We start from the raw sequence: 23613 nt of genomic DNA on the forward strand, positions 1-23613 counted from the left end.
AGGATTTCTTGCATGCCACCAATAGTGTTCTCAGCAGATATCTATCCTTTTTTCTCCATTCAACTTCCTCCAGACTAATCACATACATCACTTCAAAATTAAAGGTTATTTTGGTTGAGAAAACCATTTCTAGAATGCCATGAATTTTAGTCCAAAGGGAGCAGCCAAAGTGCAGCCCCAGAAGATATAAAAGTTATTTGCTGCTTTATTCCCACACAAACAGTCCATTTGGTTTTATAACGTTTTTTTTCTGGGCAGGACAAGAGTAACGCATGACATTGTTCCAACCAAATTCTCTCCAGGATGGAGAGCTCGTCGTTTTCCATTGTTGTCTAAGTATCTCTTCCCATTCCCCTTGTGTGATAGTCAGGTTTCCCTCAGTTTCCCACCTTGTTTTAACTCAAAATGTATTTTCCTTGTTTAGTTGCTACTTAAAACTAAATACAATTTCAAAATGACCTTTTTATAGGGTTCATTCTCATATGCTCTAATAAATATTTGGAGTAGTTAATTTTCTGTGGCCATATTTTGCTTTATTTTTTTGTTTGTTTTTTTTATTGTTGTAATCACTAATCTGTAAATATCTAAAAAGGTCCCAGTTTCCCGGTTTTTCCCAGTTAAATTTATTCTTAAGCTCTTGGAAGTTCCTTGTAACACCTTGCTTCATGAGAGTACAGTGTGCTGTTAGCCCACTGGAGATCCAATCTTTAAATCTTTTGTCATGTTTACGAGGTACGAATTCTGGGTCGAATGCAAACCATCTTAAAATATCTGCTGCCATCCTTAAGTGAAAGTGTTTAAGTGTTTCATTCCATGTTTGTAATGAACTGTTAATCCACAGGTTATTATTGTCTAGGAGCTGGGTGGATAGTGAGGGGTCAACAATTATTGCATTAACTGGTATTCCTTTTCCCATTGTTTGCTCAATTTCTTTCCATCTAGCCTCATAGTTAGGAGTGCAGCAGCCAATTAGGGGTCTCAGCTGAGCTGCCTTATTATAGTTGATCAGGTGTGGAAGTGCTAAACCCCCTTTAGATTTTGGTAACTGTAAAGTTTGTACCTTACTCTAGTTTTTTCCCTCCCCATATGTATCTAGAAAATAATCTGTCCCATTCCTCAAACTGTTTGTCCGCATTATCTACAGGTATTGACTTCAAAAGGTACAAAAGCCTTGGTAACATGTTCATCTTAATTGATTCTACGCATGAACTAAGGCTTAAGTATGGTATCAAAGTCCATCTATGTATATCTGCCAAACTTTCCTTATTGAGTGGTCCATAATTGATTTCTCCCATCCTAATTTGTATCTTTGATAAAGATCTTGGGGGGAGTGTGATTAAAACTCAGAACTTGTGTTTTTTGGACATTAAGCTTGTATCCCGAGTATGATCCGTACTCTGTTAAAAAGGACATCAAGACTAACAGAGATTGTGTGGATTGTTTAGGTACACCATTACGTTGTCCGCAAATAGAGACAATTTCTGCTCACTGGCTGCCATTTTTATGATCTTTCTCATTTTCATGTATCTTTCTGTTTCTGTTTGTATTTTTTCTACATTTCTCTGAGTTTTTCTGTAATTTTTTCTTATTTTTTCAGTCTTCTCTGTAGTTTTCTATTTTTTCCAAGTTCTAGTGTATTTTGTTTTTTTTCTGAATTTTTTCTAATTTGTTCTGTATTTTCTCTCATTTCCTGTTTTCTTATTTTCCTTTATTTTTCTGTTTATGGCTATATTTTTTCATTTTTTTTTTATTAATTTTTCCATTTTTTCTTGATTTGTCTGGTTTTTGGGCAGGGTCTTTAGTGTTTTTTTCTATTTTTTTCTGTATTCTTCAAAAAAAATTCTGTATTATTTTCTTTTTTTTCTGCTTGTTTTTTAGTTTTGTTTTTTGTTTTTTAAGATGCTGTAAATAAAACAACTCTCCTGTGTTACGAGTGTCCATTTTACTACGATAATATTCATTTTCAGTAAGGCCTGCCTGTGGAGGTCAATAACCTTCTGAGTGACACAAACTTTACTTGATTATATTTAAGTATTTTATGCTTTTTAATTTAGCTTGTGTCACTTTATAGACGTGTAGATACAAGGTTTTCAGTGGTCAGTGAAAGGCTGTGGCTGCTGTTTGACATTTAGCCGTTAATGAGAGTCAAGATGAAAGCAGCAGAGACCGACCTCTCTCTGAACGAGTCGCCTGACGATGCAGATCAGACAAAGAAAAGGGCAAAAACAGTTTGTCCTCCTGCGTCATCATTTAACACCTCCCTGATCTGAGGTCAGCCAGGCGGATCAGACCTGTTGGCTCCTGCTCAGGTGGATGATGGGAGTAGTTTTAAATGATATGGAGTCATCAGAGCGGCTGACCTCTGACCTCTGACCTCTGACAGGAAGCAGCTGTAGTTTAATGAGCAGGTGGAGAAACAAGCTGTTGATGAGTCAGTCTGATCCTCTGAGGAGTTCCTGCAGTCGTTACACGTTCAACATGTTGTTCGGTTTTTACATCAGCAGGTGACGTCTATGTAAATCATTGTTTCCATCAGCTGACTGACTGATTCTAAACCCAGAGGCACGTGGACAGACTGAAGTCACTCTGTTGGTATGAAAGAAAAATGGAAAGTAGAATTTGCCTGCTCAAACCAGCGTTTAAAACGATGACAGTTTGTGGACACAAAGAGACACAAAACAACCACAAGAGACACAAAACAACTACAAAGAGACACAAAACAACTACAAAGACACAAAACAACTACAGAGACACAAAATAACCACAAGAGACACAAAACAACTACAGAGACACAAAACAACTACAAAGACACAAAACAACTACAGAGACACAAAACAACTACAAAGACACAAAACAACTACAGAGACACAAAACAACTACAAAGACACAAAACAACTACAGAGACACAAAATAACCACAAGAGACACAAAACAACTACAGAGACACAAAACAACTACAAAGAGACACAAAACAACCACAATAGACACAAAACAACTACAGAGACACAAAACAACCACAAAGAGACACAAAACAACCACAATAGACACAAAACAACTACAGAGACACAAAACAACCACAGAGACACAAAACAACTACAAAGAGACACAAAACAACCACAGAGACACAAAACAACTACAGAGACACAAAATAACCACAAGAGACACAAAACAACTACAGAGACACAAAATAACCACAGAGACACAAAACAACTACAAAGAGACACAAAACAACCACAGAGACACAAAACAACTACAGAGACACAAAATAACCACAAGAGACACAAAACAACTACAGAGACACAAAACAACTACAGAGACACAAAATAACCACAAGAGACACAAAACAACTACAGAGACACAAAACAACCACAGAGACACAAAACAACTACAAAGAGACACAAAACAACCACAGAGACACAAAACAACTACAGAGACACAAAATAACCACAAGAGACACAAAACAACTACAGAGACACAAAATAACCACAAGAGACACAAAACAACCACAAAGAGACACAAAACAACCACAATAGACACAAAACAACTACAGAGACACAAAACAACCACAGAGACACAAAACAACTACAAAGAGACACAAAACAGCCACAAAGAGACACAAAACAACCACAAGAGACACAAAACAACCACAGAGACACAAAGCAACTACAAAGAGACACAAAACAACCACAAAGAGACACAAAACAACTACAAAGAGACACAAAACAACCACAAAGAGATGCGAAACTACCATGAAGACAATGAAAACGGCCACAAATGGACACATAATGAATGAACATCCGTAGAATAAAGTATCTAGTGTTTTGTCTCATTGCAATCATTAAAAGAAAAGAAACCTGGACACGATGGCCTGACAGTTCGTCCCATCTCACCTTCAGCTGTGAGTCACCATCTGACCTTTGACCTCTGTACATCCACACACAGGTCCGCAGGGTGTCCTCTCTTTTTTTTTATGTAAACATCCACCTGTTAAATATTAACCACACAGACGCATCATCAATCACAGACAAACACGTCGGCGCAGTTTTATCTGATGCTCTGAATACATGAATAAAATGTGACAGCAGGAGGAGGAGAGCGGTATAAATACAGGAGGGAGGACGAAGTGCACGGCACATGTGAGGAGGAGGACGGAGAGGAAGAAGAGGAGCTCACCAGGAGAGAAACAGTTTAACCGAGAGAGAGAAAGAAGCTGCTGGAGGAGAAAAGATTTTGGACACCGGAGAAGAAGAGGAAGTGAATATTTCCTGTGGGATCTTAAATCGTGAGTTCACATCTATCCGTACAATTTTAAATAAAATATCTTCGGAAGAGTTTATAATTTTCTGTGTTTCCATTTTTTAGGTTTTTGAAATTATTTTTGGTGATGGAGAGCGTACGCGCTGCGGTCTACCTGTCCGTCTGTCTGTCCGTGCTGACATCCCTCTGTCAGGGTCAGAGATCAGCCGACAATCAGCTGCCGTCTGCACCAGACGAACCAGTCCTCGGACTCACAACCAAAGAGCTGGTGAGTCGTCTGTCCGCACGCAGGATCTCTGTATCTCTAGTTTTTATTCTGACATGAAATTTGGAACTTTCCATTCATTTATAATTTTCATTTATAGCTATTTTTGTTTTTATATAATATATAAAATATTTTATATAAATTTGTGTTTAAAAAATAATAAATGATGCTACAATTTGAACAAATTAACTCTTTAAAACCTGACAGCAAATTGTTTCGATTTTTTTCAAAAACACGTGTAGATGGCAATGAGCAGCAAAAGAAGAAATGACCCCAAAAATTAAAAACAGTGTAGTCCCCCCCTTTAAAACAATTTTCTGAATCTTTCTGAGACATTTCAGCCTTAAATTTGTAAGAAGACAGTGAAGTCGTAGGAATAGTAGGAAAAGTGTAACTGGGCTTAATTAGTATAAATGTCATTAAAAAGCTGAATGATGACAATACTGTAGAATATTTCAAGGTTTTTGGAAAGCTGACGCTACACTGCAACGCTGCCTTAAATATGTAAGAATGAATTAGAATGAATATCACTGAAAAATTTAATAATATGGGCTTTTTTCTTTGTTTTTTTACCTTATGAAAATAACTACTTCCCTGTATGCCCCTATTTTATACACAACAACCCCCCCAGGCCGAAGCTCTGCAGGGTCTCCTGGATGAAGCCGACAGCAGCGTCGGTCTCTCCGTGGAGAAGAAAGCCAGCGTCATCCCCCGGGTGAGAACATGAGCTGTCAATCAATCAAACACTGTCACCATCGTGTGATATGATTTATTTATTTGCTTATTGTGCTGTGTGTGTGTGTGTGTGTGTGTGTGTGTGTGTGTGTGTGGTTGTCTGTGTGTGTGTGGTTGTCTGTGTGTGTGTGTTGATGAGATACTGATCACACTTTAATGTCAGCTGCTGCTCTGTGTGTCGGTTATTCATATTTTCACCCTGCCTCGTTTCATGGATAAGTTCAGTCTGGTGAGATGAAGGAAGAGGTCTTCATTTACCCTCAGCACATGTATTAAAGGGTGACTTTGGTATTTTTCATTCTAAACTCCCTTGTGTGTGTGTGTGTGTGTGAGTAAGAAGAACAACAATTTTTTGTTGTATCGAGCGGTCAGCAGCAGCGAAACAGTCTGCAATGTAACCACATGGGGCAATTGTGCACCCTCAATGTACGTCCTTTAAAAGTGTTTGTTTTTGTCGCTGACAGGCTCAGATTGTTTTAATAGTGTCTGGCAACATTATGGAAAGGATCCCTACAGAGATAGAGCTTTATGTTTAACCAGAAACAGCCCAGAAATCACCGTCTTCAATCCCACCAGACTCCGTTTAAATAAACTTTATAAATAAACTAATAAACTAAAAAATTTTTATCAGCGTAAAACACACTTCATTCAGAGTCGACAGAAACAAAATAGAATGTACAAAAGCTATCTCATTTCATCTTTCTACTATTCCAATAATCACCAGCTCTAGTTTGGTTGAAACTGACCCTTAAATCACCCAGTTAGATGGAAAAACATGCTGCCTTTATACACGCTAAAATCACTGTTTATTGAAGTGTAGTCTGGTGGGTTTGGTGATGGTGATGTCAGGGCTGTTTCTGGTTAAACAAAAATGATCTTTTTTTTTTCTGTTCTATTAAAAGATCTTTCAAAACGTGAAAAAAAGGCAATGAACAGCAAATTCCCCAAAAAATTATAAATTTAGAATTTCTTTATTTCCCTGTTTGTTTGTTTTTAACTTTTTTTTTTTTGCAAATTTTGGGGCCTTTTTTTGTAACTAATTTTCTTGCTTTTAATTTTCTCTTTTTACTTTTTTGGCAAATTTGTGGGGTCATTTACTTGTTTGTTTTTGCTTGCTTTTTTTTTCTTTTTACTATTTTTAAAGCCAGATTGAAGATACTGGTATCATGTGAAACTAGTTGACCTAATAAATCCAGTGGGACCATGCAAGGCTAGCTTTTCAGGAAGGGGCTGAATAACGTTAAGTTAGGCTAAATTTGGCAAGGGAAAAATAGCATGGTCATTTTCACAGATGATCACGTTAATATGACCTTAAACTGTTTTCAAATGCAAAATTATGGAATTTTAAACCTGAAATATAAAAATTCTATTGATCGTGATTAACTATCAAAATTCAGCGCTTAATCATGATTTTGAAAAATGTGTTGTTTGACAGTCTTAGCTCATATCTGCATGTAGCAGTAACCTGTTATTGTAGCTATTCACATTCATACATTCAACGGCTTGCTAGTGTTACTAGCTACCTTATTAGCAATCATTAGCATTGCTAGCTAATTAGAATTAGCCAACAGTTTTAGCTAGCTTGCTGAAGGACATAACATTGTGTGAAATTTCATACTTTTTAGATTTATACTTCTGCATCACATTGATGCTGTACCCTATGCCATAGCCTGACGTGCACCTTCCCAAAAATTTAACTACACATCACGGCAAAATGTAGTTACATATCTTTTTTTTGTGTGTGTGTAAGCTGAAACCATTTCCCTCAGTGGAAACAAAGCTTTGATTTACTTTAATTTCACAGATAAGAAACAATAAATTGTCAAGACAATAAAGCCTCCACACACTGTGTGTGATTTATCCTGGCTGAAATATGAGCAGAGGAAATCTCTGCTAGCTGCTAGGCTAATTTATACAATGTAAAACGCCATATGCTTGTGCTAATAAGGTTAGCATGTTAAATTTGTGGGAAGATGCAGTCTGAAGTGATTCTGTCTGTCTGTCTCTTCAGTGTGATGTGGGCGAGCGCTGCGCAATGAAACATGGACCTCGCATCGGTCGACTGTGCGACTGTCTGAGAGGAACAGCCTGCAACACCTTCTTCCTGCGCTGCTACTGAACATACAAATACACACACACACACGCCTTCACCCCACCTGTCTCACCTGTCTCACCTGTGTCACCTGTCTCAGCTGGACATCTCTCAGCATGTTTAAGTGTTTGTTTTAAGGTTTCGATGTCTGTCCCTCAGATTCATTTATTTTTGTTAAATAAAGATTCTTCATAAAGCTGCTCGACTCCGAACAACTTGTTATTTACATAAGTACTCAAGTATCAGCAGTAAAAGTATTCGAGTATTATCAGAGAAAGAACAAGAAACCAGCAGCATCAGAGCTCGTTAAGTTAACTGTTAGCACTCAGCAGTTAGGTGTTAGTTGTTAGTAGTTAGAAGTTAGCGGCTAGGTGTTAGCTATTGGTAGTTAGCAGTTAGCTGTCAGGTGTTAGCTGTTAGCAGCTAGTTCTAAGCCTAATATCAGTGGTTATCATCCCTGTTCCCAAGACACCCACCACTGTCTTTCGGACCTGTGTGTTAATGAATTATTGTTGAATAACTGAATTTCCCCTCAGGGGGATTAATAAAGTATATCAAAATAAATTAAATGATGACAGGCCTGTTGCACTCACACCCGTAATCATGAAGTGTTTTAACTCATCACTGATTTCAGAAAGCGCAGCACGGATGCTCTCACGCCATTTACAGATGGTGACTGACCTCTGATAACCTCACCTAGCCTGTTAACACCAAAAGATCAGCAATGTGTGCACTTCCTGAGGCATTTAAAAAGAAACCATCTGAATGAGCAGCTGGTGGAGACGTTCACACACCGGCTGTACAGCAGCAGACAGAAAGGCTCTGCAGAGGGTAATAAACACAGCATGAAAAATCATCAGCTGTGTTTTCCCCTACCCAGAAGTTCAAGCCCAAAATGTTCACTTCCTGTAACATTCTAAAGTCAAACCCTGTTCTTTTTTCCTAAATGTTACCACGTGTGTTTTTGTTGTTGAAGGAGAAAAGGAAATTCACAGGTGTTGTACTGACGTAGTGCTTTTATTTTGAAAGAGACTGTATCAAACTGTACATTTCCTGTGAAAACAGAAGTGTATTTTGAAAACAGACAATGCATGTAACAGGCTGAAGTTGACACGGCGTCCCAGAACGTCAACAACCAACACACCCAGGGTACCTTGGACGCCACGTGGACATGTGACGAGGTCACAGTGAAAAAAAAAACAAAACCTTTTGTTACTAACATAATGTCAGGTCACGTGACATATGTCATGATGTACGTCATTAGCGTAGCATGCTAGGTGGCACGGTGGTAGAGTGGTTAGCAGTGCAGCGGTTAGCGTTGACACCTCACAGTAAGAGAATTCGAACCTGGGGTTGGGGGTTCAAACCTTGTGGTAGAGGAGCCTTCTCTGCAGAGTTTGCATGTTCTCCTTGTGTCAGCGGTGATTTACTCTGGGTGCTCCAGTTTCCCCCCACAGTCGCCCATTGTGTCCTACCGCCAAGAAGGGTGCCTTGTGTGTCAGCTTCTGACACCGAGGTCCACTAACACAACAGCGGTATTTGAGGACTTGGTAGGGACAACAGGTCGAACATCCATCAGGTGACTGGTTTGCTCAGACGTCCAGGGCGTGTGTGAGGAACACAGGCTGAGGGGGGACACAACAAACGACAGGATAAAATCTGCCACAAACACTTCAACAGAAACTCAGTTAAGAAAGAACTTAATTTACTTTTTCCTGACTGGACCTTCTGTCAGACGGAGGAGTTTCCTGTAGAAAACATTAATCTAAAAATAGGTTTCACAACACAGAGATGGACGTCAACACCAGATGCTCCCTGTCAATCATCCTCGATCGATCAGTCCTCCCTGATTAGACCCCCGCAGAGGCTGATCAGTCCAGAGGCCTCGTCTCTTCACAGCCAACACAAAGTCTCCGCAAACAGACCCGACAGCAGCAGCACGCCGCCGCCGTCTCATCGACCTTTATTAAACACAAACCATAACGACAACAGCTGAAGCATGAATGGTTTAACTCCCTTCAACCACCAGGAAACGGGTCGGCTAATACTTAGCACGTCTATTAACAGTTTATCAGTTTGCAGGTCAGGTAGCAGTTAGCATTTTGTTAGCTAGCAGTTAAGTTAGCCATTAACCAGCTGGCAGCTCAGTTAGCAGGTAGCCGGGCTGTTAATAGTTAGCAGAATGATTAGTAGCCTGGTTAGCTGGATGATAAGCGGGGTATTTAGCATTTAGCAGGTCAGTTAGTGAGTAAAATTGGCAAAATACTGGATCAGAACTTCTTCACAATAAAAGACAAAGGAACGACTTAAAATAGAGACCCTATATAAATGCTAGAGATAAAACAATTATTTAAATGTAAACCAATCAAAAGTTAGCTGTTAGCAAGCAAGGAGGGGAGTTAAAACTTTATGGTAACGAGCTCTGACACGGTTTGGCAACAACCAATGACGTGCTTCGATGAAGCGCGTCCCAGAGAACAAGCCATGTAACTTTGTTTTCTACAGCACACTTGTTCCACAATGGATATCGAGAAGTTTATTACTTGCGTTCGCGCCCACTCAGTCCTTCACAATGTGTCACTTTTCGGTTACAGAGACCAAAATGAAAAAAATGAGGCTTGGGACGGCGTCACGGAGGTAGTTGGTTGGTCCAGTAAGTTTTAACGTGTGTAATGTTCATAATAGAGGAGAGAATTGCAGGCTTTATTGTTTAAAGTGACACTTACCTTTCTTACCTTGATTGATTGATTGATTGATTGATTGATTGCCTTTCTGGAAATTTTACACTTTTCTTTGTTTAGGTTAAAATGCTATTAATAAGCTGATGGCACACTGAAATGTAAGTGAATTCCACCAGAGATAAAAACTCATAATTATACCGTTCTCATATGGTTCTAAGAAAACTCCAACCAAGCGTCCTGTCTGTCTTCCCCACGTGGAGGCCTCCAACTGACGTAACCGCTCGTCTAACATTTTGCAAGTAACAGTTAAGCTAGCAGGTAAGTCATTAAACAGTTAGCAGCTCATTATAAGTTTGTATGTCATTTAGCAGGCCAGCTAATAGTTAGCAGGTTGATTAGCTAGTCAGTTTGTCATTAGCAGCTTGATTGGCATGTCTCTTAGCAGTAGGTCAGTTAGTAATAGCATCTTAATTAGCACATCAGCAAGAGTTCTGCTTCCTGTCCTTTCTGTGGATCTGACTTGTTTTTAATTCTATTCATCCTTCTCTTCCACCGACCTCCAGCTGTGTGTTTCCATCAGTGCGATCATCCAGTCAGAGGCGTTTAATCCAGAGAACCTTTAATTCGAGCATCAATCAGACGGACAGAGTTTTATCAACGAGGATCACAGAGACAGGATGGCATTTAGCTCCCGGCGTCCAGCCGAGAGAGATAAGACATGCTAATTACCTGAGCTAACACAAACACACACACACACACACACACACACACACACACACACACAGGTGGGGGAGGAAGAATGATACCTAAAGACAGAGAGCAGGAGAGTGTTATTACAGTTTGTCTTTTTTATTAAAGTCAATCTCGTGCGTTGTCAGTTATCTGATTAACTCACATGACACTCATCAAGAGGTGCGACATAAATAATGAAGTGAAATTAGATGAGGTTTGTTGGTCTCAATCACACTGCTGATACTACAGTGATGCTGAACGTCCATCATCCATTATCACCCTCTTCTAGCTCCTCCCAGGCCAGACAAGAAACATATAGATACATAGAACCTTTGACCCCGTGGTCACATTGGTCACCGACGTGGAGGACTCCAGCCATGAAACTTTGCAGCCCGAGGATGAGGTGGCAGCCTACATGGAGTTCAAGACACCCAAGGAGGATCCTTTGGAGGTTTGATGGTGATGAAAAATGCTATTAAATGTCAGAAATGTATCAAAAAATGGTAATAACATTTCTGAATAAAATGTCCAATAAACGTTATTATATGTATATATATATATATATATATATATATATATATGTATATATATATATATATATATATATATATATATATGTATATATATATATATATATATATATATATATATATATATATACACATATATATATATATATGTGCGTGTGTGTGTGTAAAAAAAAAAGTAGGAAATTTGTAATAAAATGTTTCAAAAGAAAATGTTGATCAAATGTCTAAAAAAATTATAAAAATTGTCATAAAAATGTTATTGATATGTTAGAAAAATATGAATGAAACATTTACGTTGATAAAATGTCCTAGAAAGATTATATAAATGTCTGATAAATGTTAATGAAACTCAACCACGTGTTCTTTTTGTTGCCTAAATGTAACCATGTGCATTTTATGCTTAAGTAAACAAAGATGTCACTTCGCAGTCTGGTACCAATGCAGTGCTTTTATTTTGAAAGGGACTGAACACAAACTATACAAACCCATGTGAAAATGGGTCTGGTACGACAGGTGTAGAACTGAAGTGTACATGTTTGTTCTCATGATTTCCTCTCCTGGTTCAGGATGAACGCGTGTGGTGGCGGCGGGAGGAGGAGGAGGAGGAGGAGGAGGAGGAGGAGGAGGAGGAGGAGGAGAAGTTTTGGGCTTGTTACCGTAGCACAGAGAATGAGTTTGGTCCTGTGGTCAAGCTAGTTTGCTGCCTCTATTAAGGCGACGGCATTGGCTCTGTCTTCGAGGTCCCACAGTTTGATGCATTCCGTCAGTCACTTGCCGTACAGCAGGAAACAGCACTTCAAAATGGAAGCGCCAATTGGGAAATTTGGTGTACTTCAAAACTCGCCGTTTGTGACTAATGCCCTGATAATTCAAAGACACCTTCAGGTTTATGACTTGTCAAGTGTCTCTTCAGACAAGAATCTTTTCTCACACACTGTGTCGATTCTCGTGTAGCAGTAAACTTGCACTGTGTGTGAAAAATTTCTTGCAGACTGAGCAGCTGTAAGGTTTCTCTCCTGTGTGGATTTTAAAAGTGGACCTTCAGATTCCCACACAGTGAGCAAACCAACAGTTTCTCTCCTGTCCACCCGCCTTGTGCAAAAACATTTTATCACCCACGGGGCAACTGACTGGTTTCTCTCCTACTTGATTTCTTGTACACTGAATGCTCTGTCCAGTACAACAAGAAACCCCATTAATAATGTGTGAAGTTGTGATTATCTCAAGGAAGATATGCTAAATAAAATATAAAATTGCTCTTAAAAATCAAGGAAAAATCCACAAAAAGAGGAAACAGGAAACATTTCTAGTGTCGGCAAAAGACATTGCCAGATTTCTAATCCATCATTAACATTTTTAAAATGTCAAAAACAAAAATTAATAAAAGAATATTAATAAATGTTCAAAAAATATTGTTGAAATGTCTGAAAAATGTCAACCAAATGTAACATTATAAAAAGTCCAAAAAAAGAGTAAATTTTTTTTTATAAAATGTCAGAAAATATAATTAATATGTCAGAAATAAAAAGGTTACTGTCAAGAGATATCACTAAACTGTCCGATAAAATGGTAATAAAATGTCCAAAAAAATGTTTTTAAAAAAATCTGTAAAGGGTTAATGAAATGTCCGGGAAAAAATTATTAAAATGTCCAAAAATAACCAAATGTTTTGTGAGTACTATATACTGTGTCTGATTATTGATTAATCTAACGATTATTTTTTTGTCAATCTAAAAAAAAAAAAAGATCAATTAATCTAACGATTATTAACCTAACAGTTATTTTTTTTTGCCAAATAATCTAACAATTTTTTTAATTGATCAATCTCAATTATTTTTTGTCAATTAATCTCACAATTGTTTCCAATCAATCATTATTGATTAGTCTGCTAATTTAAGGACTATTTTAAAGTTTATTCTAAATATTATTTTTTCATAATGGGCTTAATATAACAATTTACCCCAAAATAAATATCAAAGACATGTCTGATAAATAATCATAAAAAAGTTGTATGACTTTAAGATAGATCACAAGTCTGAGTATTCCAATGTGTTTATCAATCAATCAATCAATCAATCAATCAATCAATTTTATTTATAAAGCCCAATATCACAAATCACAATTTGCCTCACAGGGCTTTACAGCATACGACATCCCTCTGTCCTTAAGACCCTCACAGCGGATAAGGAAAAACTCCCCAAAAAAACCCCTTTAACGGGGGAAAAAAAAACGGTAGAAACCTCAGGAAGAGCAACTGAGGAGGGATCCCTCTTCCAGGACGGACAGACGTGCAATAGATGTCGTACAGAACAGATCAACATGATAAATTAACAGTAATCCATATGACACAGGGAGAGAGAGAGAGAGAGAGAGAGAGAGAGGGAGAGAGAGAGAGAGCGAGAGAGAGATATGCAGGTAATGACAGTATCTTACAACAACATTAATGGAAGTAATAATATTATAGTTATAGTTCTGGTTACTGCGGTACAATATGTTGAAAGTATGTATTAATACCTGGCAGTATACATGTGTGACAATAATCATATGTGTATAATAACAGAAGAAGTATGACTAATGACTAATGATGGCAGCAGCAGCAGGAGGCATCTGGCGGGACCACGGCAGCAGCACAACCACACACGTCACGCTGTTCAGGCACCGCTGTGATATGAGTTAATCTGAGAGACAGTGGAGCACAAAGGCTCCGGAGAAGAAGCCGAGTTAGTGACATCCAGAATGGCTGGGTTAGCAAGATGCAGTAATAGGATACGAGAGAGAGAGAGAGAGAGAGAAGGAGAGAAGGGGCCCGGTGTATTATAGAGGGGTCCTCCGGCAGACTAGGCCTAAGTCAGCCTAACTAAGGGCTGGTACAGGACAAGCCTGAGCCAGCCCTAACTATAAGCTTTATCAAAGAGGAAAGTCTTAAGTCTAGTCTTAAATGTGGAGACGGTGTCTGCCTCCCGGACCGTAACAGGAAGATGATTCCACAGGAGAGGAGCCTGATAGCTAAAGGCTCTGGCTCCTGATCTACTTTTGGAGACTTTAGGGACCACGAGTAACCCTGCGTTCTCAGAGTGCAGTGTTCTGGTGGGATAATATGGCACTATGAGCTCTCTAAGATATGATGGAGCTTGACCATTTAGAGCTTTATAAGTTAACAGTAGGATTTTAAATTCAATTCTGGATTTTACAGGGAGCCAGTGCAGAGAAGCTAAAACAGGAGAGATATGATCGCGTTTCATAGTTCCTGTTAGTACACGTGCTGCTGCATTCTGAATTAGCTGGAGAGTTTTTAAGGACTTACTAGAGCTACCTGATAATAGAGAGTTACAATAATCCAGCCTTGAGGTAACAAAAGCGTGGACCAATTTTTCTGCATCTTTTCGGGTCAGGATAGGCCTAATTTTCGCAATGTTACGCAGATGAAAAAATGCAGTCCGTGAGGTTTGCTTTAAATGAGAATTAAAAGACAAATCTTGATCAAATGTTACTCCGAGGTTTCTTACGGTAGTGGCAGGGGCCAGAGCAATGCCATCTAGAGAAACTATGTCATCAGATAAAGAGTCTCTGAGTTGTTTGGGGCCAAGAACAATAACTTCAGTTTTGTCTGAATTTAACATCAGGAAATTGGTGCTCATCCAAGTTTTTATGTCTTTTAGGCAATTATGGAGTTTAGTTAATTGATTGCTTTCTTCTGGCTTCATTGATAAATACAACTGAGTATCATCCGCATAACAATGGAAATTTATAGAGTGATTTCTAATGATGTTACCTAACGGAAGCATATATAGAGTAAACAGGATTGGCGGAACTCCAAAACAAACTTTAGTACGTAAGGATGGTTCATTGCGAACGTCAACAAATTGAAAACGATCAGATAAATAAGATTTAAACCAGCTTAGTGCTGAACCTTTTAAGCCAATTAAGCGATCCAGTCTCTGCAGCAGAATTTGATGGTCAATTGTGTCAAACGCCGCACTAAGATCTAATAAAACAAGTACAGAGACGAGTCCTTTGTCTGAAGCAATCAGAAGGTCATTTGTAATTTTAACTAGAGCTGTCTCAGTGCTATGATGCACTCTAAATCCTGACTGAAATTCCTCAAATAAATTATTATCCTGGAGAAAATCACACAGCTGGTCTGCGACTACTTTCTCAAGGATCTTTGACATAAAGGGAAGATTAGATATTGGTCTATAGTTGGCTCACACCTCTGGATCCAGGGTGGGCTTTTTTAGTAGAGGTTTAATTACAGCTACCTTAAAAGACTGTGGTACATAGCCTGTTAATAAGGATATATTGATCATATCTAATATATGAGTGTTAACTATAGGTAAGACCTCCTTAAGTAGCCTAGTTGGGATGGGGTCTAAGAGACACGTTGATGATTTGGATGAAGAAATCACTGCAGTCAATTCTTGAAGAGAAATTGGGGAGAAGCAATCTAAATATATATTAGATTTTACAGCTGTGTTTGAGGTTAGATAGGTACAATCTGAGGGCAGGAGGTCATGAATTTTGCCTCTAATAGTTAGAATTTTGTCATTAAAAAAGCTCATAAAATCATTACTGCTAAGGGCTAAAGGAATACAAGGCTCAATAGAGCTCTGACTCTCAGTCAGCCTGGCTACAGTGCTGAAAAGAAACCTGGGGTTGTTCTTATTGTCTTCTATTAGAGCTGAGTAATAGTTTGCTCTGGCATTGCGGAGGCCCCTCTTATAAGTTTTGAGACTGTCTGTCCAGATTAAACGAGATTCTTCCAGTTTGGTTAATCGCCAATTCCTTTCAAATTTTCGCGATATTTGTTTTAACTTACGGGTTTGAGAGTTATACCAAGGAGCGAACTTTCTTTGCTTTTTTAACTTCTTTTTAAGAGGAGCTACAGAGTCGAGCGTTGTTCGTAGCGAGCCTACGGTGCTATCAACAAAATGATCAAAGTCGGTACAGGAAACCTCTGTTACTGAGGGACTTGGTATTGAATTTAACGACGAAGTAATCTTTTCCTTAAATTTTGCGACAGCACTATCTGATAAACATCTAGTATAGTAACTGTTGCTGAGTGGCGTGTAATCGAGTAAAAAGAAATCAAAAGTAATCAGATAATGATCCGATAGCGAGGGATTCTGTGGAAAGACTTTTAGGTTATCAATTTCAATTCCATACGTCAGAACTAGATCGAGGGTATGGTTAAAACAATGAGTGGGTTCATGTACACCCTGACTGAAGCCAATGGAGTCTAATAATGAGATAAACGCGGTAGCCAGGGAGTCATTATCAACGTCGACATGAATGTTAAAATCGTCTACAATAATAACTTTATCTGATTTAAGAACTAAACTGGATAAAAACTCTGAGAATTCAGATACAAATTCAGAATACGGGCCAGGAGCACGGTACACTATAACAAATAAAAGTGGCTGCGAGGTTTTCCAGGTCGGATGTAAAAGACTAAGAACGAGGCTTTCAAATGAATTATAATCTAGTTTAGGTTTAGGACTGATTAACAGACTAGAGTTAAAAATGGCTGCAACTCCCCCCCCTCGGCCGCTGCCTCGAGGAATGTGGGTATTATTATGACTGGGAGGAGTGGACTCATTTAGACTAACATATTCATCTTGACACAGCCAGGTTTCAGTGAGACTGAGTAAATCAATATGATTATCTGATGTTAATTCGTTTACTAACACTGCTTTAGACGATAGAGACCTGATATTTAACAGTCCGCATTTAATTCTCCTGTTTTGTCTTTTATAATGCTTAAAAATATGAAATAGAACCCAAGTTTGCCAAAAGAGTTTTAAATAAAGATTATTAAAAAAAAAAAAAAAAAATTGGGACACATCGAATCAAAAAAGTAAACAATCCACCACAATAATATGATATACAGTAATATAATACATAATGTGATTAAGTAATGATACTTTGTGTTGTCTGTATTAATATAACATCACCACAGAAATATAATATATAAGTCTATAAGTCACTGCTGTGACAGTATAACACATAACATAACATAATATATTATTACACAGTTCAGTTTATTATAGTTTGATATGTAAGATATTGTGTAACGTGACGTGTAGTAATCATAAAACAATTTAGAATATCAAATGTAATATGGTACAGTAGTAGATTATGATATAGTAAAAAAAAATATATATATATATATATAAAGAGATATTACAAATATATACCGCAGTATATAATTCATATATAAATATATAGTATATGTAATAATAACAATAATAATAATCTCCTGATTGAAGAAATTACTATAAATTAACGAGGCTTTTATTTTGAAATCCGTACCCCGGAAGTGATCGTCGACGTATTTCCGGCCTTAACACCGGGAGCAGTGAGCGGAGAGAAACCGTTAGTTGCATCAAATAACGGCACAAACACCGATGATTTAGTTCGTTAATCAGAGATGGACCGACACCGGAAACAGCTGGAGGTGGCTTTTAAACCGGAAACGAAGCCGCGAGGAGAAGGTTTGTTTCCTTTCTGCCACTCTGCTAATGGTGCTAAAGCTAACGTTAGCCTGTTAGCCGCAGCTAGCTTCCGAAGCTAACGTGTTTTATCTTTACTGAGACTGGTTTGATGTGTTTGAAAGAAGCTGGGACTGGGTTCCGGTTAATGTGACGTCACACTGAGAGTAGTTAGTGTAATTCTTATTTTGGATATGAATCCATCAGAATCTCTGAAGTTGTGTATTTTACATTTGTATTATTGTTGGGTGTTTTTAAGAGACTAAATATTCAGTTCAGGAAATAACTCACACATTTGCCATCAAAACCTGGAATATTCATAATTTTGAAAATATATATTGCCACGTTTTTAGGAATAAAATGTGTAAATCAGGCTTTAAACTGAACCAAACCTCTACCTGTACCATCACCAGAGGGCGCCGCCCCACCGTTCCTCAGACCTTCACTGTAAACATTTACTGTTAAATATTTTTTTGAAATAAGTGAGGTGAATATTTATAAAGTTATAATCTGCAGTTTAATGTAGATTAAAAATGTTCTCTGAGGTTACTGATACGACTCGTATACTACACTATTTCCCTTTGAGCTGTAGAGCAATAGCCTGGAAATCCAGACTCAAATCTAGAAAGATTTTGAGTCTGGCTCTCACCGATACACCCTTCCTACACAAGGGGCGGCGCTAACTGAGACATATTAAATGCCCCTGCACGTAACTGGATAGCACGATGGCCAATCAGAGCAAAAAACGAGGTGACGTATTCATTGCACTAAGCCCCATTTGTTTGCCAAACAGTGGGGCTAACTGATATATTATGCTTTTGCCATATCCCGTCGGCAAAACGTCAAAAACGTCCTTCCTGGAAACGAAGGCTTCTAGGGCAGTCTTCTGTTCCTCTCTGAGGAAAAAGATAAGTGTAGCTGGCTTAGCGTTTCTTCCAAAGCTAAATTGAATTCAGCAGCTGCCATCTTGGCTATTTACTTTTCGAATCCTACAGCGCATCGCTGTCCTCATCATGTTACACCCGCCCAGAGCCCGCCTCTGTCAGATAGACTGATCTGATTGGTCCGATTGGCGATTCATCGGGCTCTGCTCGTTGGGGCCAGATCCCCCTGCAGTGCAAGTCGAATTTGTTAGGGGCATCTGGATTTCCAGGTTAGTCGAGCAGTACAAGTATAACGAGGCATATAATGGATTCACTCAGGTTTAAAGTAAGAGTTCCTCAGAATTTGTCATGAAGCTCAGTACTTGAGTTAATCTATTTTCCACTGTTGGAATGTTCTGACATAAACTCCACAGAGCGGCTGTAACGTAAAGATGTGTTAACACAAGTTTCCTATAACCCTGTGAAACCTGGAGGTAACAACTGTTAAATCAATTAAAGACAAAAAAGCCCTAAAAATTGGTGTGATTTTTTTTTTGTTTGTTTTCAAAAAGTATCGGAAAGAAGGCAACAAGCAAATTGGTCAGAAGTGTCTCGCTAATAGCAAAAGCTTAGAAGATTAGATTAGATTAGATTTAGAAAATTATTTAAGAAAATACATATTTAGAATTATAGTTGAGAACTATTGTAATTTTTAAGCACTTTTTCAGGTCATTTTCTCATTTGTTTGTTTTCAGCTTTTTTCTTTTTGACTAATTTTAAAAATAGTAAAAAAATAAAAAAATTTAAAAAAAGACAGTTAGTAGAAAATGTTCAAAACAAACAAAGACATGACCCCAACAACCAGAAAAAAATAAGAGTAAAAAGATAATATTTAAAAAAAGAAAATTTGTTGAAAGCTTCCTCTCTTTTTGCAAATTTTTGGTCATTTCTTGTTTGGTTGCTTGCTGCCTTCTTCCTGTTTTTGAAATAAATCAAGCTCAGATTTCAAAGAGTTAACAGCCGTTTATCTGTGTTTCAGTTTTACCTTCAGATGTCCGGAAAGTGATCGTCGGCGAAGAGGAGCAGCAGGAGTGGAGCTCCAGTGTGGACCAGGAGGACCCAGAGCCCCCACACATTAAAGAGGAAGAGGAGGAACTGTGGAGCAGTCAGGAGGGAGAGCAGCTTCAAGAGCTGGAGGAGGCTGATATCACCAAGTTCACATTCACTCCTGTCCCTGTGAAGAGTGAAGATGATGAAGAGAAACCTCAGTCCTCACAGCTTCATCAGTCACAAGCTGATGGAGACCACTGTGGAGGACCAGAACCAGGACCAGACAGAAATTCAGATCCGAACAGATATTTAGGACCGGTCAGTGAAGACGAGTCTCTGGACTCGTGTGAGACTGAAGTCAGTGACGGGAACTGGGAGGAGAACAGAGAAACTCCATCAGGTTTCACCACTCTGACAACTGATGATGTCATCGTCGGCGATATTAACTGCGACTTTGTGGAACGATCATTCAGCTGCTCCGAGTGTGGTCAGAGATTCGGCCGGAAGCCGCACCTGAACGCACACATGAGGATTCACACAGGAGAGAAACCATTCAGCTGCTCTTTCTGTGGGAAAAGATTTTCTCAGAAGGGAAACTCCATCAGTCACATGAGACTTCACACAGGAGAGAAACCGTTCAGGTGCTCTGTCTGTAACAAGACGTTTAGATACAGTGGAGATGTTAGCCGACACATGAGGATCCACACGGGAAAGAAATTGTCCAATACCAGTAACATCATCAGCAGGAACGTTCACACGACATCCGATCACAACAATCGACCTTCAGAAGCCGAGGGCGACATCAGCGCCGAGCCTCAGTGTGATGATGTCACCATGAGCGAGGAGAGTCGTCATGCTGACAAAGAGTCGTTCAGTTGCTCGGAATGCGGGAGAACGTTCTGCCGCAGGGACCATCTGATGAGCCACATGAGGACTCACACAGGAGAGAAACCCTTCAGCTGCTCGGTCTGTCAAAAACGTTTCAGCTGCAGTGGGAACATTTTGGCACACATGAGGATACACACAGGTGAGAAACCGTTTCGTTGCTCGTTCTGCGCCAAAAGTTTCAGCCAGAAAGGAACTCTGCAGCTTCACATCAGGATTCACACTGGAGAGAAACCCTTCAGCTGTCCCTTCTGCAACAAACGCTTCGCGCACAAGAGACGCATGACGCTACACATGTCAGTGCACACAGAGGAGAAACGCTTCCGCTGCGGTGCCTGCGACAAAAAATTCACCTGGTACACGCAGCTGAAAACTCACAGGTGCGTCGGCGAGTCCTCGCAGCTCCGTCAGAGAGAGAAGAAGGCGCCGGCCGAGAAGTCATTCGGCTGCAGCGAGTGCGGGAAGACGTTCAGCCTGAAGGGCAACCTGAAGACACACATGAGGATCCACACAGGAGAGAAACCATTTGGCTGCTCTGTCTGTGGCAAGAGTTTCAAACAGAACGTGCACCTGACAGAGCACATGACCATTCACACAGGAGAGAAACTGTATAAATGCAGCGTCTGCGGCCGAGGGTTCAACAAGAAGTCGCTCGTCAGGAACCATCCATGTGTTTGAGGTCATCTGTCGCTGATCCATCAAATTACAAAAATCAGTAAAAAAAAATCCCAAGATTATTTAAAAAATAAAAATAAGTTAAAAGCAAAATAACATGGAAATGACCCCAAAAATTGCAACAAAAAAAAATAGTGACCGGAGGAAATTAAAAACAAGAATATTGGTTTTAAAAAAAGAAGAAGAAGAAAAAAGGTCAAAAACAAACGAACAAGGAAATAACTCAAAGAACTGCAAAGAAAAGTTGTAAAAAGAGAAAATTCAAAAGGAAAAAAAGTTAAACAAATAAATTACCCCCCCCCCCCCCCCCCCAAAATTTGAAAAAAACAAACAAACAGAAAATTAATACAAAAAACTAAAATAAAAATAAGTTAAAATCAAAATTAAACAGGTGAAAAACAAGGAAATTAGTAAAAAAAAAAAAAAAAAAAAAAAGAGAGAAAAGTTAATGGCCAAACTAATTTAATTTTCTTTTAATTTTTTTTTTTTTGTCTTTTTGTTGCAAAAAAACAGTTGTCTGACAACAATGTTTGCAATGACAATGTTTAATTGCCTGTGTGCTTCCATTACAGACTGTTGCTTCCAGCTCTCAATACTGGACCAGTTTCAAACCTTGTTGTTGACATCAGTCTCTTTGATCGAGCTTGACGGGGTAACACGGGGTCCAGGTTGAAAAAAGCCGAAGTTCTCCTTTAAAGCGCTGATGATAAAATAAAAGGAGGAGGAGCTCTGATTGTTTTTATGGACTGAAGCTCATTGGTTGTGATTATGTCACAGTCATGTGACACTTTTGGATGTTTAGTTAATTATCAACAGTTATTTTGTATTTTTTCATGTAAAATAAAGTTGAGCTCCAATAAATAAATTTAAGTGACATCATGTTTTATTTCATGTGCCTGAATTTTTACTGGAACTGCAAATATGTTATTTTATTCTTTAAATAAATCTGTAACAGTTTCTGTGTCTCTGTTTTTTCTAAAAAGACCAAAACGATCTTAATACTCTCATGTTTTTAGGGCCCCTGTCAGTCACGGGCCCTCAGAGTCTGGGTGGTGTGTGGTGCTGTGTACGAGCGGTTCTCCAGAATCGGCGGTTTGTAGCCAGCAATATTATTAAATGTCCGAATAAATATTTATAAGATAAGTGTTTACATTAGCTTGCTTGCTAACTTTAGCATTCACTGGCTAGCTAATTGCTCCTAGCTACAGCAGCATATTTTAATGAGCGCTGATGTGGCGTAAGTTTAGTTTATGTGTGGGCGGAGACAGCAGTCAAATGTCGAGTATTTGTTTGCTATTGAAATAGAAGATGAAGAAGGGACAGTTAAAAAAAAACACAAAGCCATCATCACTTCTGGAAAGTGCAAAACAACAGCAAGCAATTTGAGACAGCACTACCCTGTTGAAATAAGTGCACCAAGCAAAAAGTACGTGGTGTACATCGTGTACTGCACTGAAGTGTACGGAAGTCTGCGATCTGAGACACTTTGACTGAGACATGTGACATATACACCTGTTAATCCCGCCCCCTATCAGCACAACACCCACACACACCCACAGACACGCCACGACTTGTTTCTTCAGTCTTATAGGACGTCATCAAAGAGTTTCTACATGTCTGCTGGGACCAGAAGACCCCGAGGCTCAGTACATACAGTACTTCCAGAACACTGTAATGATCAGGGTTCATGTCTGTCTGAGGTGTCTCAACATCTGTACTACAAACACCTCCTCCACCTCCTCCCCCGTTGTGCAGAACCAGGAAACTGTAACAGGAAGTCACAGCTCAGACTTTAGCCTCTGTATTTACCCTACAATAGGGGTTGGTTACAACTACCAAAATTCATTGGTTTTATTGGGTGGCCCAAATGCATTCTACAATGTCTTGATTTTCCAACGGATTTCCAGTTACACGTGAAAATTCATACAGGAGTCAAACTGTTCAGTTCCTCAGTTTGTAAGCAAAGATTTGCACAAGGTTTCAGGTGCGGTGCTCGAGATGTAAAAGTCAGTCCGGTTGAGACCTCACACTTTCATCAAAAACCAGAGTGCCAGTGTCCAAACATGTCTGTAAAAAATGTTGATAAAAAGATGTATAATCGAGAGAACGCTCGTTCTCCTCTTTTGAGCGACAAAGTTGCTCCTCGTACTCTGCTATCGTTCTTTCAAACAGCCCAAATATCTCTTCAGCAGCCGCAGTTAGTCGCTGCTTCACCAACGCTCTCAGCATTTGGACTTTACACATCTTAACACCAGCGTTTCCTCCTCAGAAACATCAGACAGTCGCTCCATCTGCTGCACACTGTCTGACTCACTGTGAGCCACAGTGAAGAATAAAAGCCTCCCGGGCAGGGGAGCTGCT

General features: G+C 39.1%; 2 protein-coding genes and 1 long non-coding RNA gene across 3 annotated transcripts; 2 read left to right on the forward strand and 1 right to left on the reverse strand.

Annotated features, from left to right (window-relative positions):
- The first annotated feature begins 4097 nt into the window (after positions 1-4097).
- Positions 4098-7399, forward strand: cart4 (cocaine- and amphetamine-regulated transcript 4). Its single transcript, XM_049602629.1, has 4 exons — positions 4098-4281; positions 4362-4524; positions 5153-5236; positions 7268-7399. The coding sequence occupies exons 2-4, from the start codon at positions 4384-4386 to the stop codon at positions 7373-7375; spliced, it is 333 nt and encodes a 110-aa protein (XP_049458586.1). The 5' UTR covers positions 4098-4281; positions 4362-4383; the 3' UTR covers positions 7376-7399.
- Positions 7400-8350: 951 nt separating this feature from the next.
- Positions 8351-10016, reverse strand: LOC125904938 (uncharacterized). The gene is made up of 3 exons (XR_007451597.1): positions 9892-10016; positions 9058-9309; positions 8351-8973 (listed from the first exon to the last, which is right to left on the reverse strand). It is a non-coding gene; the product is annotated as an uncharacterized LOC125904938 (long non-coding RNA).
- Positions 10017-17619: 7603 nt separating this feature from the next.
- LOC125904876 (gastrula zinc finger protein XlCGF57.1-like) lies at positions 17620-21561 on the forward strand. The gene is made up of 2 exons (XM_049602572.1): positions 17620-17782; positions 19682-21561. Exons 1-2 carry the CDS (start codon positions 17719-17721, stop codon positions 21253-21255), a joined length of 1638 nt encoding a protein of 545 aa, XP_049458529.1. The 5' UTR covers positions 17620-17718; the 3' UTR covers positions 21256-21561.
- Positions 21562-23613: the final 2052 nt, after the last annotated feature.

This window comes from Epinephelus fuscoguttatus, linkage group LG17 (assembly GCF_011397635.1).
Source record: "Epinephelus fuscoguttatus linkage group LG17, E.fuscoguttatus.final_Chr_v1".
Classification (NCBI taxonomy): domain Eukaryota; kingdom Metazoa; phylum Chordata; class Actinopteri; order Perciformes; family Serranidae; genus Epinephelus; species Epinephelus fuscoguttatus.